The sequence below is a fragment of the Dendropsophus ebraccatus genome, chromosome 6 (genome assembly GCF_027789765.1).
Source record: "Dendropsophus ebraccatus isolate aDenEbr1 chromosome 6, aDenEbr1.pat, whole genome shotgun sequence".
NCBI classification, from domain to species: domain Eukaryota; kingdom Metazoa; phylum Chordata; class Amphibia; order Anura; family Hylidae; genus Dendropsophus; species Dendropsophus ebraccatus.
This window is the reverse complement of record NC_091459.1, coordinates 76,048,078-76,067,360: the sequence shown is the minus strand read 5'-3', so window position 1 is coordinate 76,067,360 and position 19,283 is coordinate 76,048,078. Positions and strand designations below refer to the sequence as shown.

The 19,283-nt window shown below is 40.1% G+C and overlaps 1 protein-coding gene across 2 annotated transcripts; it reads right to left on the bottom strand.

The window, feature by feature from the left end:
- Nucleotides 1-808: 808 nt before the first annotated feature.
- TNFSF10 (TNF superfamily member 10) lies at nucleotides 809-18,228 on the bottom strand. Of its 2 annotated transcripts, XM_069975183.1 has the most exons (6): nucleotides 18,064-18,150; nucleotides 12,968-13,079; nucleotides 8,465-8,614; nucleotides 8,262-8,307; nucleotides 4,529-4,642; nucleotides 809-3,254 (listed from the first exon to the last, which is right to left on the bottom strand). In XM_069975183.1, exons 2-6 carry the CDS (start codon nucleotides 12,983-12,985, stop codon nucleotides 2,845-2,847), a joined length of 738 nt encoding a protein of 245 aa, XP_069831284.1. In that variant the 5' UTR covers nucleotides 12,986-13,079; nucleotides 18,064-18,150; the 3' UTR covers nucleotides 809-2,844. The 2 variants fall into 2 exon arrangements, with proteins under 2 accessions (XP_069831284.1, XP_069831283.1); XM_069975182.1 differs by lacking the exon at nucleotides 12,968-13,079 and having other exon boundaries at nucleotides 18,064-18,228.
- Between the last annotated feature and the right edge of the window lie 1,055 nt (nucleotides 18,229-19,283).

The following is a 19,283-nucleotide window of genomic DNA, read 5'->3' as shown; positions in this document are numbered from 1 at the left end:
AAAAGTTTCTTGTCAAAATGTTAAAATGGTCTTTCAGTTCACTTTTCATTTTCCAGAGGTAAGGCTGCATTCTGATACAGACATACACATTACTGCTAAAAATACTTTTTATTTTAATATACAAAGAGACAATTGCATTATGATTTTTATTTCTGTAAAAAAATAAATTGAACATACAAAAAATACATTTACTGAAAAGGGTAGACAAAGCAAATGATGACAAAATGCATGTTATATTGTACAGTATAGAATAATTCAGTAAAGTCTCAATATAAAATAGAAGTCAAAAGGTGTTAAGCAAGACTATTATCCATAGAAATGTGAATAGAACTTTTTATATATTCAAAATGATTAAGACTTTTCGAATCACAGTCTAAGTTCATTAGTCAGATTTAAATTGTCCCTCAAAGCTACAAGTATGTTAGTCCATAGCTACAACATATGTTACTGTAACCATTGTTACTACTATTTATATTGATTTTACCTTTAATGGTTGTTCCCTTATTGGTAGGCCTATCAATCACATATATTTATAAGACATATTAATGCAGGTGAATTTTGCAATCTATTCATGACAGGAAGAAATTAATTCCTTCTTTTTGTTTAAAGATCAAGAAATTAGCTTTATACAAAGTTGTAAATCATAGAAAACTGTACAAAAGAAATAGAAAACTGAAAACACTATATACATTATCTACATTCATGGTAAATCTTCATATCTTTAGGCTTAATATAAGCATTTGACCTCATTTCTATAGAAATGTTATATTGTGGGATTAAGTAAAAGGGAGTTTCATATATATATATATATATATATATATATATATATATATATACATATATACACATACACTTGACAAAGTAATGCAGCACTCTAGGTATAAGCGGCGGGTGCCAGCTGTACACCAAAGATCAATCGGCGTTCAGGTAGATATCCAAAGCAAAATACCGCGGCACATGCTTGAAAAAGGCTCTCATTGTCAGAGCTGAAACGTTGCATTACCTGTTATATGGAATTGAATAAACCACTTTGAATATTTTTCACTATTATCGGAGTGCCGCAGTATTTTGCTTTGGATATGTATATATATATATATATATATATATATCCACATATATATATATATATATATATATATATATATATATATAGAGCAGGGAGAGCACCTTGTCAGGGCTGCATGAACAGAAGCAGCATGGTGGTGGCAGTGGACTCATAAAGCATTAGACAGGTCAGTGAAGTCTATTTTAGAAGCAAAAGGAAGAAATTCCGCCAGATTGATAAAAAAAAAAATCTCCAGCTTTATTCTGGCAGCTTCGACAACATACAGTGGTAAAAACAATAAGACCACCAATGGACAACACGTTTCAGACCTTGCTGGCCCTTTTTCACGGCCGTATTCTTTTACTTTTATAACCATAGCTGGCTGTAACTTTTTTTTTTATTATTTATTTATCCCAAAATGATTCTTTAGGCTCCATTCACAGGGCACAGTACTAAGGCACACTAAGCCACTGAACTCCATTTTTTGCATATCATGCCACAGTAATGGCACATTGTTGAGAAGATCTTTCTCCTTGGAAGAAATGATTCTAGGGAGAACAGCTCTGTAAGATAGCATTCGATGGAGCCTGCCACATTTTTATTCTGCTGGAATTCAAAAGTTAGGAAGATCTACTGAGCCGAAATATGCAGATATTCAGGAGCAATGCAAGAAAGGCATATCTGATGCTCATTATCATCATTAGATTTTACATGGTCAGATGTTTATTTCATCAGGTACTACACAGTCTATCTATTTAGGTAGTTGTCCATTTTTGTGCAACCTCATCTTGTTTACATTTATTCCCATGGAATAGGCCCCCTCCACGATATCATTGTAAAACAGTGAAGTTCTGTCCTATAGAGCAAGAACACTGAAAACTTACTGTCCTTTATATTATAAATAGGCTGGGGATAATGCCTATCCTTTGTGCAACATGGCTAGAAGCAGTAGGGCTCTGTGTACACCTGCGTCATCAAATTATTTTGTCATTGTCATACGAGTAGAAAAGGTGTTTGCTGCTTTGACTGGAAGAGTAGTGCTACATGCTACATTCTCCCTGTTAGAATCTGTAAAGAGGTTCTGCATGGCTGTAATATGACATGCACAATACTGGGCAGTCACAGTATGACATTCAGACACCAAATAATGTCCCTTCTAAAAGAATGAAGCATATAGGCAGCATGCTGTAGTACAATATACTGTATTGTGAACAGTGATTTGTTACTTGGCGCAGTTGTTCAGCAAGTTAAAGGAACACTAAACATAGAGAATACATAAAATAGGCAGAATTGTAGGAAGTGCCCCATAATCACTTCCTCTTTTCATCTTCTCTTTGTGTCCCAGGAGATAAGCCATTTCTCCCCCTCCTCCTTCTCACAATTCTGTATCTGGCTTTAAGACAACTGACTGGACTAGAAGCCCCATCCTCTGTCCTGACTGCAGCAGGAGACCAGGAATGCTAAGCCCTGCCCCTAAGGCACCTAATAGCCAAAAACAAAGAGATCAGGAAGAGATACGCCTGTGTTCTCGGCAAGATTTCTACATAACATTGCAGAATATCCTGCAGACTAACAAACAGTGTGAGCAAGTTTATCTCCTGCCATAAATATGCATTGCTAGGTTTAATGTTCCTTTAAGATGCTGATAGGTGACTGGGAGACCTTATAAGACTTGACATAGGACCCCAAGTCACATATATATATGGTGCAGGTTTACCTTAGGTGCTTCTTAAAGTGTAAAACATCAGCATTTATACTGAACTCGCTCCTTGTGTACTTATACTTTTAGGTACTTGGGTTCAGAATACTAGGAATGCACCAAAAAAAGTTGCTTTTTCTTCCATATCAAGCAAATTTTTGTGACTTACAGTGACAAACAACCGATCATTTTCATTTAGCTTGAACACCCCACCTTGATAAATGGAATAAAGTTCATATTCTGTACTTTGTGACCAACAGGTTGTCTTCACATTTTTCATTAGTGCTACGGGATCCCGGTAGCTTGTCTTTTTATAAATGTGTTGAACTAGTTGTTTTACTTTCCCTTCAGGATCCTGGTTCCGGAAATATGTCTGAGCATAGATATAATAAAAGCCACTCTTTGCAATGACCATTTCTCCATTCTGTACTTTGATGCTGTTCATATCTGACAGGGTGTTATTGGACCATTCGGTAATTTTATGCCCATGGTATTGCTCATTTAATAAAACTGTTGAGGGAAAAAGGTACATAGGTGTTAGTAACTGTAATACTTGTAAACCATAATTTGTAGAAATGGAAGGAAAATATTGCATTATTTACAATAATGCTGGCAAAACTGAGTTTTCTATATCATAAGGGATTAAGTCTGATACTTAAAGTGTCATTAAAAAAAATTGGCATTTCATGAAATGTCAAAAGTTTTAAACAAAGGGGACCTGAGTGCTGAGACCCCCACTGATGAGTAGAGCAAGTGGGAAGAAGCACTTATCTAAGCACTTCTCTCTGCATCTCTCTACTCACTACGGGATCTATAGACTTCTTATGAAGCCAGGTGAGAAACCCACTTATTCTAGCGATTAGTGGAAGTCTTAACACCCTAACCAATTAAAACTTTTTACATGTCTCATGACATGCCAAAAGTATTTCAAAGAACACTGCATTTAATTAAAAGTAACCAACTATCACTTTTAAGGGTTTCCAAATGCAACCCTTGGCATTTGAGTTTCACCTATAGGGTGGGTTCATACTGAGGAATTCTTGTGGATAATATCCGCGGAATTCCGTCGGCTGTCCGCGCGCACGGCCGCACGCCTTTCCGCCCGCTCCATAGACACCATTCTATGGGCCGGCGTATTCCGCTATCCGCCGAAAGAAGTGACAATTTTCTGTGATTGCCCAAAGGGCAGCGAAAAAGCAGGAAAACACAGCCTAAGGCTAGGTTCACACACACAGTATTGTTGCTCAGTAGTTTGCAACCAAAACCAGGAGTGGATTGAAAACACAGACTGTCTATGTTCACATACTGTTGAAATTGAGTGGATGGCTGCTATTTAATGGCAAATAACAATGGATGTTAAAGTCTTTTAATAGAAATAAAAGAAATGGTTGCACACCGCATAGCCTTTCCATCATGGAGAACACACAATGAGAGATGAGCGAACTGCGTTCGGGTTCAAGTCCATCCGAACCCGATCGTTCGGCATTTGATTAGCGGGGGCTGCTGAATTTGGATAAAGCTCTAAGGTTGTCTGGAAAACATGGATACAGCCAATGACTATATCCATGTTTTCCACATAGCCTTAGGGCTTTATCCAACTTCAGCAGCCACCGTTAATTAAATGCCAAAAGTTCGGGTTCGGGTGGTCTCGAGTATGCTCAAGGTTTGCTCATCTCTAATGTTTATCAATAAAGTTTTGTTATGTATTATATCACATATAAAGCTGTACCCCACCCCCAATGCAAAAATGTCACAATTTTTTATAACCTATTATCAAATCTTACTTTTTAGAGTAGCTGTGTCTTTCTTAGTGTGTCCAGTGACATGGGCTGCAATCATTGGGCCAGTGTAGACTTGTTTCTGAGCAACAGACACTGGGAGAACTTCTGAAACTTTATCTGAAGAAAAAAGAGAAGACATTTAGGCAATAATAATATTATCTCTGTGCGCACTGTAGTCCATTTCTGGTGCAGCAGGTGGCGTGTCTTAGTACGTTTGTAATCACTTGTAATCTTTGAGCAATGTGGTCATAAATCTCTCATATTGAAAACAATTCTGAGGAAGAAGGTAACTCTGACCGTGCATAGGAGTTAGCCGTGGATACTGGCAGAATGCCCGACTATCTTTCCTAACTCCCCCATAAGAATGTAAGCTGGCCGAGTTAGCATGTTGATTATAATAGGGAGGGGGCAATAAGCTGAGGCCAGGCACCTCTGGCAGTAGTCTATCTACATGGAAGCAAGGTCTGAGGCTTGTTTATTGCCCCCAGCAGACATCTGGGACAGTCAAGCTCCCTGCGTAGAAGTCACACTTCTGCCTTTCATTCATAAATATTAATTCCCATTATGTATTTGGAAGGGATAACACTGGCAATGCATGGTGTTGTTTGGTACATGTTTAGACACAGGACTGAACTGAGTCATTCACATCATTGGTTCACATATATCACACTAATAATTCACAGGAGAGGCATAAAAGTAGGACAGACGATTTGTCATGGAATCATTTACTCTGCCTAGTTTAGCTGCAATTTAGTTGCAGAGTGATTTAAAGGGGGCGATACAGAAAAACAAACGTTACTCATTGAATAATGAAAAGTTCCTCAATTTTCCTAGATACATGCTGCATCAATTGCTGGTGGCTTTCAGGATCTCTGCTTGCAGTCATTCAATAGGAACCTTTACAGAGTATACAAAGCTGTCCTGGTCATGTGATGCACAGATATGCAAGGCTCTTAAGAGTACAAGTATCAGGGTTTGCCTTGTAATGAGATTGTAACCGGTATTCTATCATCACATGACCAGGGCACATACTGTATCTATTGCATAGGAGCTAACAATAAAGTTTAGTTTTCAGTGACTGTAGGCAGGAGAACTTACAGAACATACACCATTGTATAACTCAAAAGTTCAATATCTCTTTAATGTGCATGTGTTTCTTACAGCAAGTCAAATAGATATCTGATATTACAAGCGCTAATACTTAAAAACAGCCATATAGTGACAAGACAAGTTGACCTTGAAGCACGTCAATAATTCTTCCCTACACTTTGCTACTGCATTCATGGCTGTTTAATATATAGATAAGCTGCTCCTCCCAATATGGTCACATCAGAAACTTAAAGAGGTATTTACATCTGGGAACCAAGGCTTGATGCCCCCCTCAGGCCTGCTGGTGACTGCCAGAGGTTGCAGGAAGCTTAAAACAGCCAGACTGTCTGTTTAATGGAATGTGCATAACTCCTATTTTCTTTAATGGGAGTTATGTATATAGTGTAGTTTGTGGTGTTGCACTGTTTAAGCAACTTCCAAGTCAATAGGAGTTATGCAATTTGCATGAATTAACTGGTTTGCTGTTTTTGGCCTACTGGTCACCTCTGGTAGACACAAACAGACCAGGGGGCTGGGAAGCCCTTGGGTCTCAAAATAGGTGGGGGTCCCAAAGGTTGCACCAACATATAGGAGACATTTATGTGGGCACTGGGGAAAACCACATCTATTCATATCAACAGTACAGTAATATCTGAGTTAGCAAAGGAAAGAGCTGTAAGAGAAGAGAAAGAATGAGCAACAAGAGGAAGAGAAAGAAATAAAAAAAAGAAAAAAGGGATTTAAGGGGAGGTGGGGGAAAGGGATAGGGTAGTACCCGCTCACCAAGCCATAAAAGTCTTGTATTCAATGGATTCCGTGAATTGGTCCCAGTAGTACCACATGCGAAAAAAGGGAGGAAAACTATTGTATACTGTAGCTGTGCCAAGAGGTCTTCTATGTGCCTAATGTCCTCGACCTTCTGCAGCCACATCTGAGGAAGGTCTGGACTGTGCCACATGGCTGGTATACAGGCTCTGGCAGCATTGACCAGGTGTCTAAGGATGGAGTGGCAGTAGGTCTTGACAGGAGTATTGAAGATGTGCAAGAGGAAAAAAGCCGAAGTAAAAAGGTTGCAAGTCTCAAAACATGGGAATAGCCAGATCTTCCTAGCCTGTTTCCAGGGTGTGCCTCCAGATGGGGAGAGCACCAAACCTCTCTTATAGGTAGCCCCTTAAGTCCCACTCGGCTGTGAGTATTGGAACATAAATAGGGAAACCCCAGGGTGGCCCCTTTTGTGTCAAAGTCTAACTCAGTTCCGAGTATTCCGACATGACAAGGGCTTACCAAGGCAGGTATCCATCCACAGACAGCTGTTTTGGGGTATTTGCCCCTCATCAGTGTGCAGCAGGATTCTGGCTAGTGAGGGCAGTGACAAATAGACCAACAAAACACAGCAATCACTGAGCTCACCCAGGTAGGTATGAGGGGTTCAGCTACCCTGGTGGGTAAACCAACATGGCACAGATAAGAGAGAGGGAGTGTCAAAGAGGGCCAGAGCCTAGACTGAGGGATCCAAACTCCATTGGAGTGCATGCACAGAAAGAGGGAGAAGGAAGAGAGAGAAGGAAGTGAGGTAACTGCAGGGTTCTCCAGAATCCTAAAGGCAGAGATCCTTTAGAGGCGAGAGGGAAAGCCATGAGGAGGCTTCAAGAAAAGTCTTAGTTGTGAAATTACCAGCCACGATCCATGAACAAACTACAGCATTTTATTTTACTTGTGGGGAAAGTATGTGTGGTGCAGGCAATACAACACCAGCACAAACTGGGAGATCCTGCCACCACATTCTGCATTTTAGTCTGTTTATAGTCACTAGACAAATGCTGCTAATCATGTCACCATGCTGTATACCACCAATAGCCTTTGTTACAATCACATTTTAACACTGTATAGTATTGCCTTGGAATTTGTATTCCTAGGCTATTGCAATAGCTGGGAAATTTAAAAAAGATTTTATGTAAGAAATGAATATCGACCAACCCAAGCAAACATGAAACTAACAAAAGAGGTCTGTCACAGAGAGACATGAAGAATGGATTTAGGCATGTCAAGTGTATAGATCAATACATGGTGCAAACAGTCAAACTTTGGCTATTTCATTTCTGGAAAGTTTACATTACTTCTACATGATCTCTATGCAGTTACAGCAGTAGTAATACTGTACAGAAAAATCAATACAATCTAAACTAATGGGTGACAGTCTAACAGTATACAGGGTCAAATGACTAAGTCTTGCTTCACTGCTACTAAGTGACTAATACTGTATGCTGTCTCAGACAACAACGGAGCCACAAAGGGTAAGACATCTAACTGGCATAGAGGCAGCTGCTCACTGGTACATGGGGCTCTGATCCTATAAATACGGAATAAAACATGTCTACAGATCAGCATGTACAACACTGAGAATTACTGGTCAGAACTACTTAATATCCAACCGATGTGGCCCAGTTATCTGGCAATCCTAAAGGGATGTCTCTAAAGCTTAGTCAGTAATGCCGTTACTATTAACAGTACTGTGTATAGAATAGTCTGAGAATAATCTAATACACTCATCTGGAAGTTAAAGGCCTCTACCTTTCACATATGAGCAGATAGAGCACATTTTTAAGTACCAAGTTTAAGAAAAAATAGAAGGTAGTGGAAAAGATACCTTTAATCAATGATGTTATTTCAAGTCCATACTTTTCTTCCAAAATCTAAAGGGGAAAAATTTAAAAGAGCAAAGATTAGGAAAAAAGGAAAAAAAAGCTTTACAGCAAACACATATGATTTTACATTACAATGTATGTACAGTATGTAACTCCTTTATCATATGTACAGAGCACCGGAATCATGGTTTCCAGAATAACGTACCATTCTGATAACACGCTGGACTTGCTTCCTCACTTCTCTACATGGTTCGTTTTGGTCATCGACATTATTGACATTTGTTGCTTGAAACACATAACTCAGGTCATCTCCCACCAGACAGGCAATGTTGTTTCTTATGTAGTTCTCATTCATCTAGAAATAAAATAAAAAATCTGCATTTAAGTCTGTTTGTTTCTCTGGGTGTATAGAGATTGCACTATAACTTACAATCCATAAACAATTCCCACTGTCATAAAATGCACCTACATTCTCCATACATTCCCCTGCCTTAGCAGCCTGTACACTGTATATTACTAGTCAGATTTGCAGAATCGGACCCAAAAAGAATTCCAGGAGATGTCTTCATCTCTGCTTCTAACAAACAGCATTCTGCATATCCCCAGCCTGCACAGCTGACATCAGCATTGAGAATTACTCTTACAATCTGCTTATTGTTACTATGCTGAGTCACTTATTTGACTGGACATGAAATAAAACTAGGGAAACATCTGGGTGAACTTATCACAGGATTCTCAAGGCTTTATTAGGCAATACAATCTGCGATCTGGCTTCCTAGAAGAATAATCCGGCTCTATATGTTTGTGTCTAACCTGGCAATAGATGACTAACATGCCTGTCTGTCTATAGTGTCTGTGACAGGGAAACACCCCTCTCTACATCCCCCAGGGGAACGCTCCCCGTCTACCTCCCACATATACATAGTAAACGGACCCAAAACTCTTCAAACTAAACTAAACTAAAACACACCAGGGGGACCAGCTTCAAGCTAATTGAATTTTCTTTTAAATTTTTATTAAGGGTGGGTTTACATTAGCGCTTCTCAAAGTTTTTTTTTACTGGAGCCTCACCCAACAGACCAAGGGAATGCCTGGGCCTCACCAGACTGACCAAGAGGGTGCCTGGGCCTCACTATCTGTGGTGGAAGTCCATTTAAAAGCTGAAAATATTGCTAGTGCTAGCTTTCACCCATCTCCCAAGCTCTATATATTAATAAAGCAAGTACAAAATAAATTAATAATGTTGATAAAATTGAGATTTTGGAGGACTGTGCAGATCAAAGTTACTTTTGTGAAAACTGGCTCGCCAGCTGGGCCTCACCAACAACTAGCGGCCGCCTCACAGTTTGAGAGGCACTGGTTTACAATGCTGCTGGACAGCCGGATGAATGTAAACCCACCATAAGACATGTAGCAGTATTCGGCTGGGTTCACACTACGTATATTTCAGTCAGTATTGTGGTCCTCATATTGCAACCAAAACCAGGAGTGGATTAAAAACACAGAAAGGCTCTGTTCACACAATGTTGAAATTGAGTGGATGGCCGCCATATAACTGCCATTATTTCGATATAACAGCCGTTGTTTTAAAATAACAGCAAATATTTGCCATTAAATGGCAGCCATCCACTCAAATTCAACATTGTGTGAACAGATCCTTTCTGTGTTTTTAATCCACTCCTGGTTTTGGTTGCAATATGAGGACCACAATACTGACTGAAATATACGTAGTGTGAATCCAGCCTATTATTGTACATGCCCTAACCTGATTTTGCTCTGATCCATGAGAAAAGCTTTAACCATAGCCAAGCTAAGAATGAATCATAAAAGAAAGCTTCAATTCTAGACGATCAGAACAGCAAAGGAAGTAAATACATTAGGAAAATCCACAAGTTCAGCATTTCAACATTTGCTGACTTGTTGCTTCCAGTAGGTGATCCCATGCTAGAAGTTAAACCATTGTAATAGAATGTAGTGATTATTGATATCCTGTGTACTATCAGTGATCACTGTGATAGGACCTTGTAAACACACATCTATGCTCTTACGTGTATATAACTAGGAATAGTAGCACATTCTCTCCTAATGCTTAGATCACAATGACTGTATCCTGGGATTTCAGGCATTGTCAGGCTGCTTACAGCTTACAATACCCATTAGAGTTGTTAAACTAAAATCCGGATCCGGCCCCTTACACTGACACAGCCATGTCTATTTATGTGACCCTGAAGCTAATAAGAAGACAAGTCAGTGCCAGGTAGTTAATGGTGCGGTGGCGCCTCATCTTACACTTTGCTGTGAATATATGGCCCAACTTGTGTGGCCGGAATCTAACGCTAATGACTGGAGATCAGTCACTTTACTGGAAGCTAACTCAAGATTCAGTTTCCTGCCCTAATAGATATAAGACCTTTAGGTCATGATTATTATTGAAGGCATGTAGACATTTCCTTGTCTATGAGTTTTCCTCATACCTACAAGTCACCCCTTGTTTTTTTTTCTTATTTATTTAACTTTAAAGATAAAAATAGCAAAAAAACTAACCAAAAAACATTTCCTGGCTAGGAATTACCAGGCTCCTTCAAAGTATTTAGCATTTACTTTGGCCAATTTCCTTGTATGATGGAATGACACTAGGCAAGGCTGTTCTACAGAAGTCATACAGGGTTTTCTTCCTGGTTCATCAGAGAACAGATCTGCTAAGTTGAATTTATTAATATTCACTGCATCATCATCATCATATTTTCTAGTTTGTACAATGTATATATTTATATATATATATATATATATATATATATATATATATATATTTACTTTACCTGCGTCAAGTACTGCAGCAAATAAAGTACTTTAGTAGTTTGTGAGGAGAAGCCCTTTAGCACAAGAAGACACAATGACAGAAAGAGCACACCAGCTCCTCTAGGGCAGGGGAGGACACTTTTGGGATTTTTTTTACTGTTCTGTTATGCAGTTTTCTGGTATTATAAAGTTCACCTTTAAGCTGGGCTACAGCTACTGTAACTTTTTGTATCACAATGTGCAATGTGTCACAAATAAGGTAAGTAATGATGTCGCTTTGACACAAAACTGCAACATGGGTTTCTGGCAATTGTCAGGTAGCGGTCACAGCCATGTTTAGCTGGTAGTGAGATGCCCCTTACTTTCCTTATGTGGGACGTAGCATAATCCAAAACATAGCAATTTTTGGTCCTGGGACCAGTGTCATGGCCAAAACCACTGTGTAACCCCAGCCTTAGGCTAAGTTCACACAACGTATATTTTGAATTAATCAAGGCTGTTGGTGTGATTTGCAACAACGGCTGTGATTAATTCAAAATATACATTGTGTTGAAGTCCGAGGGAATGCCGGCTGGAGTGTATACACATAATATACACTTCATCCAGGATCCCTAGCGGCCACAGTTTAATGAATAGCGGCCACACAGAACTGTCAGTTCACACAATGAAAAGTGAGGCACCGGCCATACTATCCATTGTGTGCAATGGTGAATTGGGATGCGGGCACACAGGTGCGACCGCATCCCAAGTCAACATAAATGAAGTTCATTCGGCTGGTAATTGCAGGGATGATCTTCATTGACACTGGCCATTCTGTGACACGGACAGGTAACAGAACGGCCGGTGTCTTACGCTGTGTGAACCCAGCCTTAGGGTATGTTTACACTGAGCACAATTAGCGGAATACGGTGGCAGAGCTCTCCGCCGCGGAATCCCCCCTGCCTCAGTCTCACACAGTGTGTATATGTGTGCCTTCACTCTCTGTGGTTCCCTGCTCAAAGAATCGATATGGAGAGCTCTGCCGCAGAATTCCGCAGATTTTTCTCCCTGTGAACATACCCTTAGGTGGATATTTTAAGGTAAATTAAGATTGTGAGCCCTATTGGGGACAGGGAGCAATAATTGGCTAAACTATGTAAAGCGCTGTGGAATCCGTGTGCCCTATACAAATAAAAACATTATTACTGTAGATATAGCCACTTATCCACTGCAAAAATTTGCTTTGCAAAAATATAGGATATATAGTTTCATTTACACATGGAACTAGCTAACCTGCCGATATGTCCTTATAGCACACAGGGCACTGAGGATGAAAGTAATTTCTTACCTTCATCCTTGACACTATTTTTGGGATATTGGTAGGTAATTCATATACTAATGAGGCATCATGGTGCACTTCTGCCCTACTCTGCTATTATTCATTAGGAGGGATGGGCTGGCTTTGGTGGGTCACCCCAGCCAGCCCACCCCTGCTAAGGAATAATAGCAGAGCACAGCCCTAATATTCATTAGGAGGGATGGCCTGGTTGGGGCAGACCGGTGTACTAAGGGGCGGCAGTGCACCACTATGCCTCATTAGCATATATAAACAACTACTAATATCCTGAAGACAGAACTGAGCATGAAGGGAAGAAAATTGCTCCCCGTACTCTATAGGAAGATATCAGAGGGGTAGATCTGCTGAGAGTTTCCCTCTAGGAGTTTGTAGAAAAATAATATTGCATTAAAACTGTATAGGGTGTGTGTGTGTATGGGGGGGGGGGGTAACTTGCAACTTTGTAGCTCTATTACTGAAACTCCCCAATGAAACGTCTGCAGTAATAGTGAGTCATGTGTAGTTTACAACACATTGTATATTCCATAAAAGTTTACAAGGGATCCCACTTATAAACCCAGTTTTTATAGAAACCTGCAAGCTGTATGTCATTAAACATCTTTCATTGCTGGACTGGGCTCAGTTTTCTTGTTAGAAAAAAATGAAACAGGATGAGATCCAGACACTTCCAAGGTTAAGGATAGTTCTAGAGGAAAACAAAAAATGCCATTCTTTCAGTTTCACATGAGCAGGACTGTATTCACTATTAATAATAATAGTAAGAAGTGAGAACATCATCCCTGCTACAACATAAAAGATCTATAGTAACCTTAATAAACCCTAACCTCTTTCTTCTCTATACTGTATATTGTTGCTTCCCTAAACAAAAAGGCTTATGCAATTAACATCTGGAATAGATTCCTAAGGATGAGTTCACACAAAGCACTTCTGTTTTTTTTCATGCAGATGGCCAGTCGTGATATTCTCAATAACATTTTGCAGTTTTTCAGCTAGTGGCAGCTACATATTGGAAGAGATAGACAAAGCTTCATGTACCAAAAATCTGGTGCATTTTTGGATTTATCTAGGTTTAGGCTGGGTTCACACTATGTATATTTGAGGCTATATTTGGTCCTCATAGCAACCAAAACCAGGAGTGGATTGAAAACACTGAAAGGATCTGTCCACACAATGATGAAATTGAGTGAATGGCCACCATATAACAGTAAATAACTGCCATTATTTCAATATAACAGCCGTTGTTTTAAAATAACAGCAAATATTTGCCATTAAATGACGGCCATCCACTCAATTACAACATTATGTGAACAGAGCCTTTCTGTGTTTTCAATCCACTCCTTGTTTTGGTTGCTATACAGCTTTAAACATACAGCCTCAAATATACGTAGTGTGAACATAGCCTTACATTGTCATGTATTATATGATTTGTCAATTATAAAAAGTAATTTGAAATTTGCATAGCTGAATCGTTTAACTTATGTTTCTATTCACACAGTGCGGTGACATATGGTATTGGTTGCAGGTTTGCCATATAGTTTTGCCATAGTTTCCCCTATTGGGATTAATTGGTGAAGGTACAACAATAACAAGTGCATGTAAAAACCTGGTTTTCCTTACAAATAGTTCTAGTAACTTTTTGATCTGCTCTTGCTATGTGTCATAATATTGTCATCAGTCAGTAGTGTAGTTGTAAATGCCCAATAAACTGTGCCAACATGCACTAGTGAGTGTGATATGTGTAGAATGAAAAGGGCTTATCTCCAGGGGACATTCACTGATGAGAAATCCAGTATAGCCTGAAATGACACCAGAAGAAGAATGGTTCTTAAGGCTACGTTCACACATGGTAGTTTTCTCCGTCTTTTGGTCAATATTTTTTCCAAATTAATCAGGAGTGGAACTGACAGGACAAAATTATAATGAAAAGATCTGCACAGTTTTTGTGTTTTCAACCCACTCCTGTATTTGGCTGAAAAAATACTATGTGTGAACATAGCTTGACCCACCCTTGCCACTTATTTTGGCACACTCATATACAGACAAAGCTATGTTCACACTATGTTGGTTCAGAAATAATTCCGTAAAAACACTTAAAATTGGTAATAAAGCATATTGATGTTTTTACCTTATTTTGGTTGTGTAGTTCATATATACCTGCTTCCCTTTTGGTTCTTTGCTATTGTTTGTAGCAGGTGGACTAGCACCCCCTTTTGGCTACCTGTGGTGCTTGCCTAGACTTTTGGTGTTAGATGGCCCAAATCTGAATCTGCTGTGAATGTTCTGCCAAATCTGTCTCAATAGAATGAGAGTGCCTTTACACAGAAAGATTTATCTGACAGATTTATGAAGCAAAAGCCAGGAATGGCTTTGAAAAGAAGAGGAATCTCAGTCTTTCCTTTATGACCGGTTCTCTGTTTACAGTCTGTTCCTGGCTTTGGCTTCAAAAATCTGTCAGATAAATCTTTCTGTGTAAAGTCACCCTAAGTTACATGATATTTTGAGGTATGGTGCTATTCTCAGAACCATTGTTGTCTCCTATAGGGAACATTACCGGTGTGTAATGGAGGAACAAATACAGCTTATCACTCTCCTGTTATCAGGCTTCTACTAGTGTGAACTATGGTCAAGGTAATGCAGTTGATTCTCTTTATCTATTTAACTGGAATTCTGCCTGTAAACACTGTCAGCTTCCAAGAACATTGCCTTGTATACTTTTTATTATCACTTTAAGTTGTTTATACCACTCTGTATCTTACAACCTTCATAAAAGATAACTTTTATATGGATTTTTAAAAACTAAACCAAATCTGTTTTGATACAAAGTTCAGGCCGCCTAGACAGAGGAACAGTAAAGGAGGCTAAAAAGTAGAAGAAGTATATAGCGGGAGATTTATGAGAGGGTGTAAATATACAGTACACCTGGTGTAAATTGCCCATAGCAACCAATCACAGCTCTTCTTTTGTTCTACCAGAGCAGAAAGCTGAGCTACAGTTTACACCAGGTGTATATTTACACCCTTTTAATAAATTATCCCCATTGTGTTACATTTATAATGCATTACAAGTGCCCTAATAATACTGCCATATGTTGTCTATGCAATAGTACCATACAATGTCTATATAACAGGGCTTAGGTAAGGAAAACAGCAGGGACTAGAAGCCTGGGAGTCCCAAGGGCATTTCCCTTAAAGGAGAAGTCCGGCCAAAATTAATTTTTGATATGTTGTTACTTATGAAAAGTTATACAAATTTCTAATGTACATTAATTATGGGAAATGCACATATACTGCTATTTCCCTTAATTTAGTAGATCAGGAAGTGTTAGAAATATCTCTGAAGAAGTGACGTCACGACCCAGGGTGTAATTCCTATGGAGTGTCCAGCAGGGGGCGCTCTCTATATAGAAGTCTATGGGACTTTATTGTTTCTATGGGTTTCTATGTAATGTAATGTAATGTAATGTAATGTAGTGTACAGTGCTTTATTGAATGAATACATCTATGGAATACTTTGGGGAGCAAGTGTCCTTGCTCCCCAAAGTATTGCATAAATGTATTCATTCAATACATTCAATACACAGTAAGCCCGCCGATCCGCCGCATTTCCGCCGAATTTCCGCCGCATTCCCGCTGATCCGCCGCATTCCCGCCGATCCGGACCATATACATTGAACTACAGCTCCCATCATCTGCTTCTAGTATGAACAGGTGATGGGAGCTGTAGTTGGGTAATGGATATGACATGCCGCCGGGCGCAGGGGGGAGCCGCTCAGTACACAGCAGCTCTCCCCCCTCCTCCTCCTCCTTCCGGGATAACTTCCGCCTATACCAATGCTGACTCCCTGCCTGGCCGCCGCTCTCCACTCTCCCCCCCATACATACCGGCTCCCGATGCATCCTGGTGTCCGCGCTGATGCCGGGAGCCGGTATATGAGAGCGGAGAGCGGCGGCCAGGCAGGGAGTCAGCATTTGTATAGGCGGAAGTTATCCCGGAAGGAGGAGGAGGAGGGGGGAGCGCTCCTGTGTACTGAGCGGCTCCCCCCTGCGCCCGGCGGCATGTCATATCCATTACCCAACTACAGCTCCCATCACCTGTTCTTACTAGAAGCAGATGATGGGAGCTGTAGTTCAATGTATATGGTCCGGATCGGCGGGAATGCGGCGGATCAGCGGGAATGCGGCGGAAATGCGGCGGAAATGCGGCGGATCGGCGGGCTTACTGTGTATTGAATGTATTGAATGAATACATTTATGCAATACTTTGGGGAGCAAGGACACTTGCTCCCCAAAGTATTCCATAGATGTATTCATTCAATAAAGCACTGTACACTACATTACATTACATTACATTACATAGAAACCCATAGAAACAATAAAGTCCCATAGACTTCTATATAGAGAGCGCCCCCTGCTGGACACTCCATAGGAATTACACCCTGGGTCGTGACGTATTTCTAACACTTCCTGATCTACTAAATTAAGGGAAATAGCAGTATATGTGCATTTCCCATAATTAATGTACATTAGAAATTTGTATAACTTTTCATAAGTAACAACATATCAAAAATTAATTTTGGCTGGACTTCTCCTTTAATGATCCATGTATCTGACCCAAAGCCACTGCTGCATTCTAACAGGTAACACCCAGTGAGTTACATAGAATCACCAATTTGTGTTGTAAAATTATTTTTCCAAAAAATCTCCTTCTTGTGGTCTATTCATGCTACATATCGAAGATAAAAGGTATGCATTTCCTAGTGATGGCATTATGATTATTACTACATTATGATTGTGCAGCTAAGCACTAAAAGTTATATCAGTTTGTAACATGCACACGACTACACACCTGTTTACCCATGTACACGCCTTCATTCCTACTGTAGCCTCTAACAACAAGCTTTGCACATTCAACTCTGCTACATGGATGTGTATGTAAACAAACACAGCGGACAGTGCAGCCATAAGTCTGCACAAGAATCAGAAAATGCTATACAACGTTCCATCTGCAACACCTACAACCGAGCCGAAATGTAACATCATAACACTGCATTTCAGCCTGCAGATAAGCTACAGATGTAGCTGAGCTGAGCTTGTCAGATACATTAAAGATGCCAATGCTTTATCTGTGGCTTTACATAGAATTGCAGGTACATCTAAGCATTATAGAATTATCATCATCATGCCGCAGTACAATCCTAAAGAGTTAACAGACAAATTCAGCCTTTTGTACCATTTCAACCTATTGCATGCAGACAGAATAAGATGTGATAGTTTTCTGCAATAATACAGTGCACTGGGATCAGTCAGAGAAACAAATACTAGAAAGCCTTGTGTTTTCTGGAAAATAGCCAGAATTATTAGCTATAGCATATCCTGCAGCTGCAGAGCAATAGATATGAAGCCAGAATATCCTGTGCAAACACAATAGAAAGGATCTAAACTGTAAGAAGAAAGAAGAGAAATCAGAACCAACATGCATGACGTTAACATGATTTATTTCTATTCCCCCGAAAGCCGCTGAAGTTGGGAGCAGACAGGAGAGAGTGGAACATATATGTATATAGAGTATATATGTCTGTCTGTATATGTGACTGTGGGTAGTCTGTCACTTCCAGCTGGAAGGAAAGCTTCAGTCTGAAGACTTCAGGAGATGAAGGAAATGCAGCATACCTGTTTGATCTCATTTCTGAAGTAAAGAAATGTAACAGCAAAAAACGCAGACTGAAGCAATACTAGAAAAATGACAAGTCCAGCCAGAGGGAGATAGTGGGATCCTGGAGCAGATTTCATGTTCATGGTAGGAGGATTGTTGCCTGAGTGGAGAGGTGTGCTCCGCTCTGTGCTTTGTTATAGTGAGGGTGGAGCATTACTCTAGTTCTACTTTCATTTTTGTGTTGGCTTCAAGTTCGCAGGGCTACTTGAATAAATCCGCCTTGAAGGCAAAGTCGTAATTGTACCACTGCGAGGGTCAGGTAGTAATAAAGAACTTGGTGATGCAAGTAATTTTACAGTTTGAGCATAAACAACTTTACTTGTAGACAAACCACTGTATATCAACCATATTGTAAGTGCAATCATAGGAAAACAACAGTAACAAATATGCAGATAATAATAATAATAATAACTAGATTGATTTGCATTTCCAGGGAAATACATAGTGCTTGAAAAGAGAGAAACTTTAACCATTGGTGCCGTCCCTTTAAGAGCGACTTGGGTCCTGTCCCTTTAAGAGCAACTTGGGTTCCGCACCTTTAAGAGTGACTTGGGTCCCTTTAAGAGCCTCATGGGTGCCGTCCCTTTAAGAGCGCCTTGGGTCCTGTCCCTTTAAGAGCGACATGGGTCCCGTCCCTTTAAGAGCGACATGGGTACCTTTTAAAAGTGTCATGGATCCTTTTAAGATCGACTTGGGTCCCTTTAAGAGCAACCTGGGTCCCTTTAGGTGTTAAATGCTCTTAAAGGGACCCAGGTCGCTCTTAAAGAAACCCAGGTCGCTCTTAAAGTGACCCAAGTCGCTCTTAAAGTGACCCAAGTCGCTCTTAAAGGGACCCAAGTCGCTCTTAAAGGGAACCATTTTGCTCTTAAAGGGACCAAGGTCGCTCTTAAAGTGATTCAGGTCGCTCTTAAAAGGACTTATTTCACTCTAAAGAGCGACTTGGTTCACTTTCAGAGCGACTTGGGTCACTTTAAGAGCGACTTGGGTCCCTTTCAGAGCGATTTGGGTCCCTTTAAGAGTGACCTGGATCCCTTTAAGAGCGACCTGGATCCCTTTAAGAGCGACCTGGGTCCCGTACCTTTAAGAGCGACCTGGGTCCCTTTAAGAGCGACTTGGGTCCCTTTAAGAGCTACATGCGTCCCGTCCCTTTAAGAGCGACTTGGGTCCCTTTAAGAGC

What these genes read in the sequence shown, in the direction of transcription:
- TNFSF10 (XM_069975182.1), bottom strand. Translation starts at nt 18,189, where the DNA reads ATGAACATGAAATCTGCTCCAGGATCCCACTATCTCCCTCTGGCTGGA. An exon ending in TCCAGCGTGTTATCAGAATG is followed by an intron (nt 8,308 to 8,464) that starts GTACGTTATTCT and finishes TTTCCCCTTTAG; the next exon opens with ATTTTGGAAGAAAAGTATGG. An exon ending in AGACACAGCTACTCTAAAAA is followed by an intron (nt 3,255 to 4,528) that starts GTAAGATTTGAT and finishes TTCCCTCAACAG; the next exon opens with TTTTATTAAATGAGCAATAC.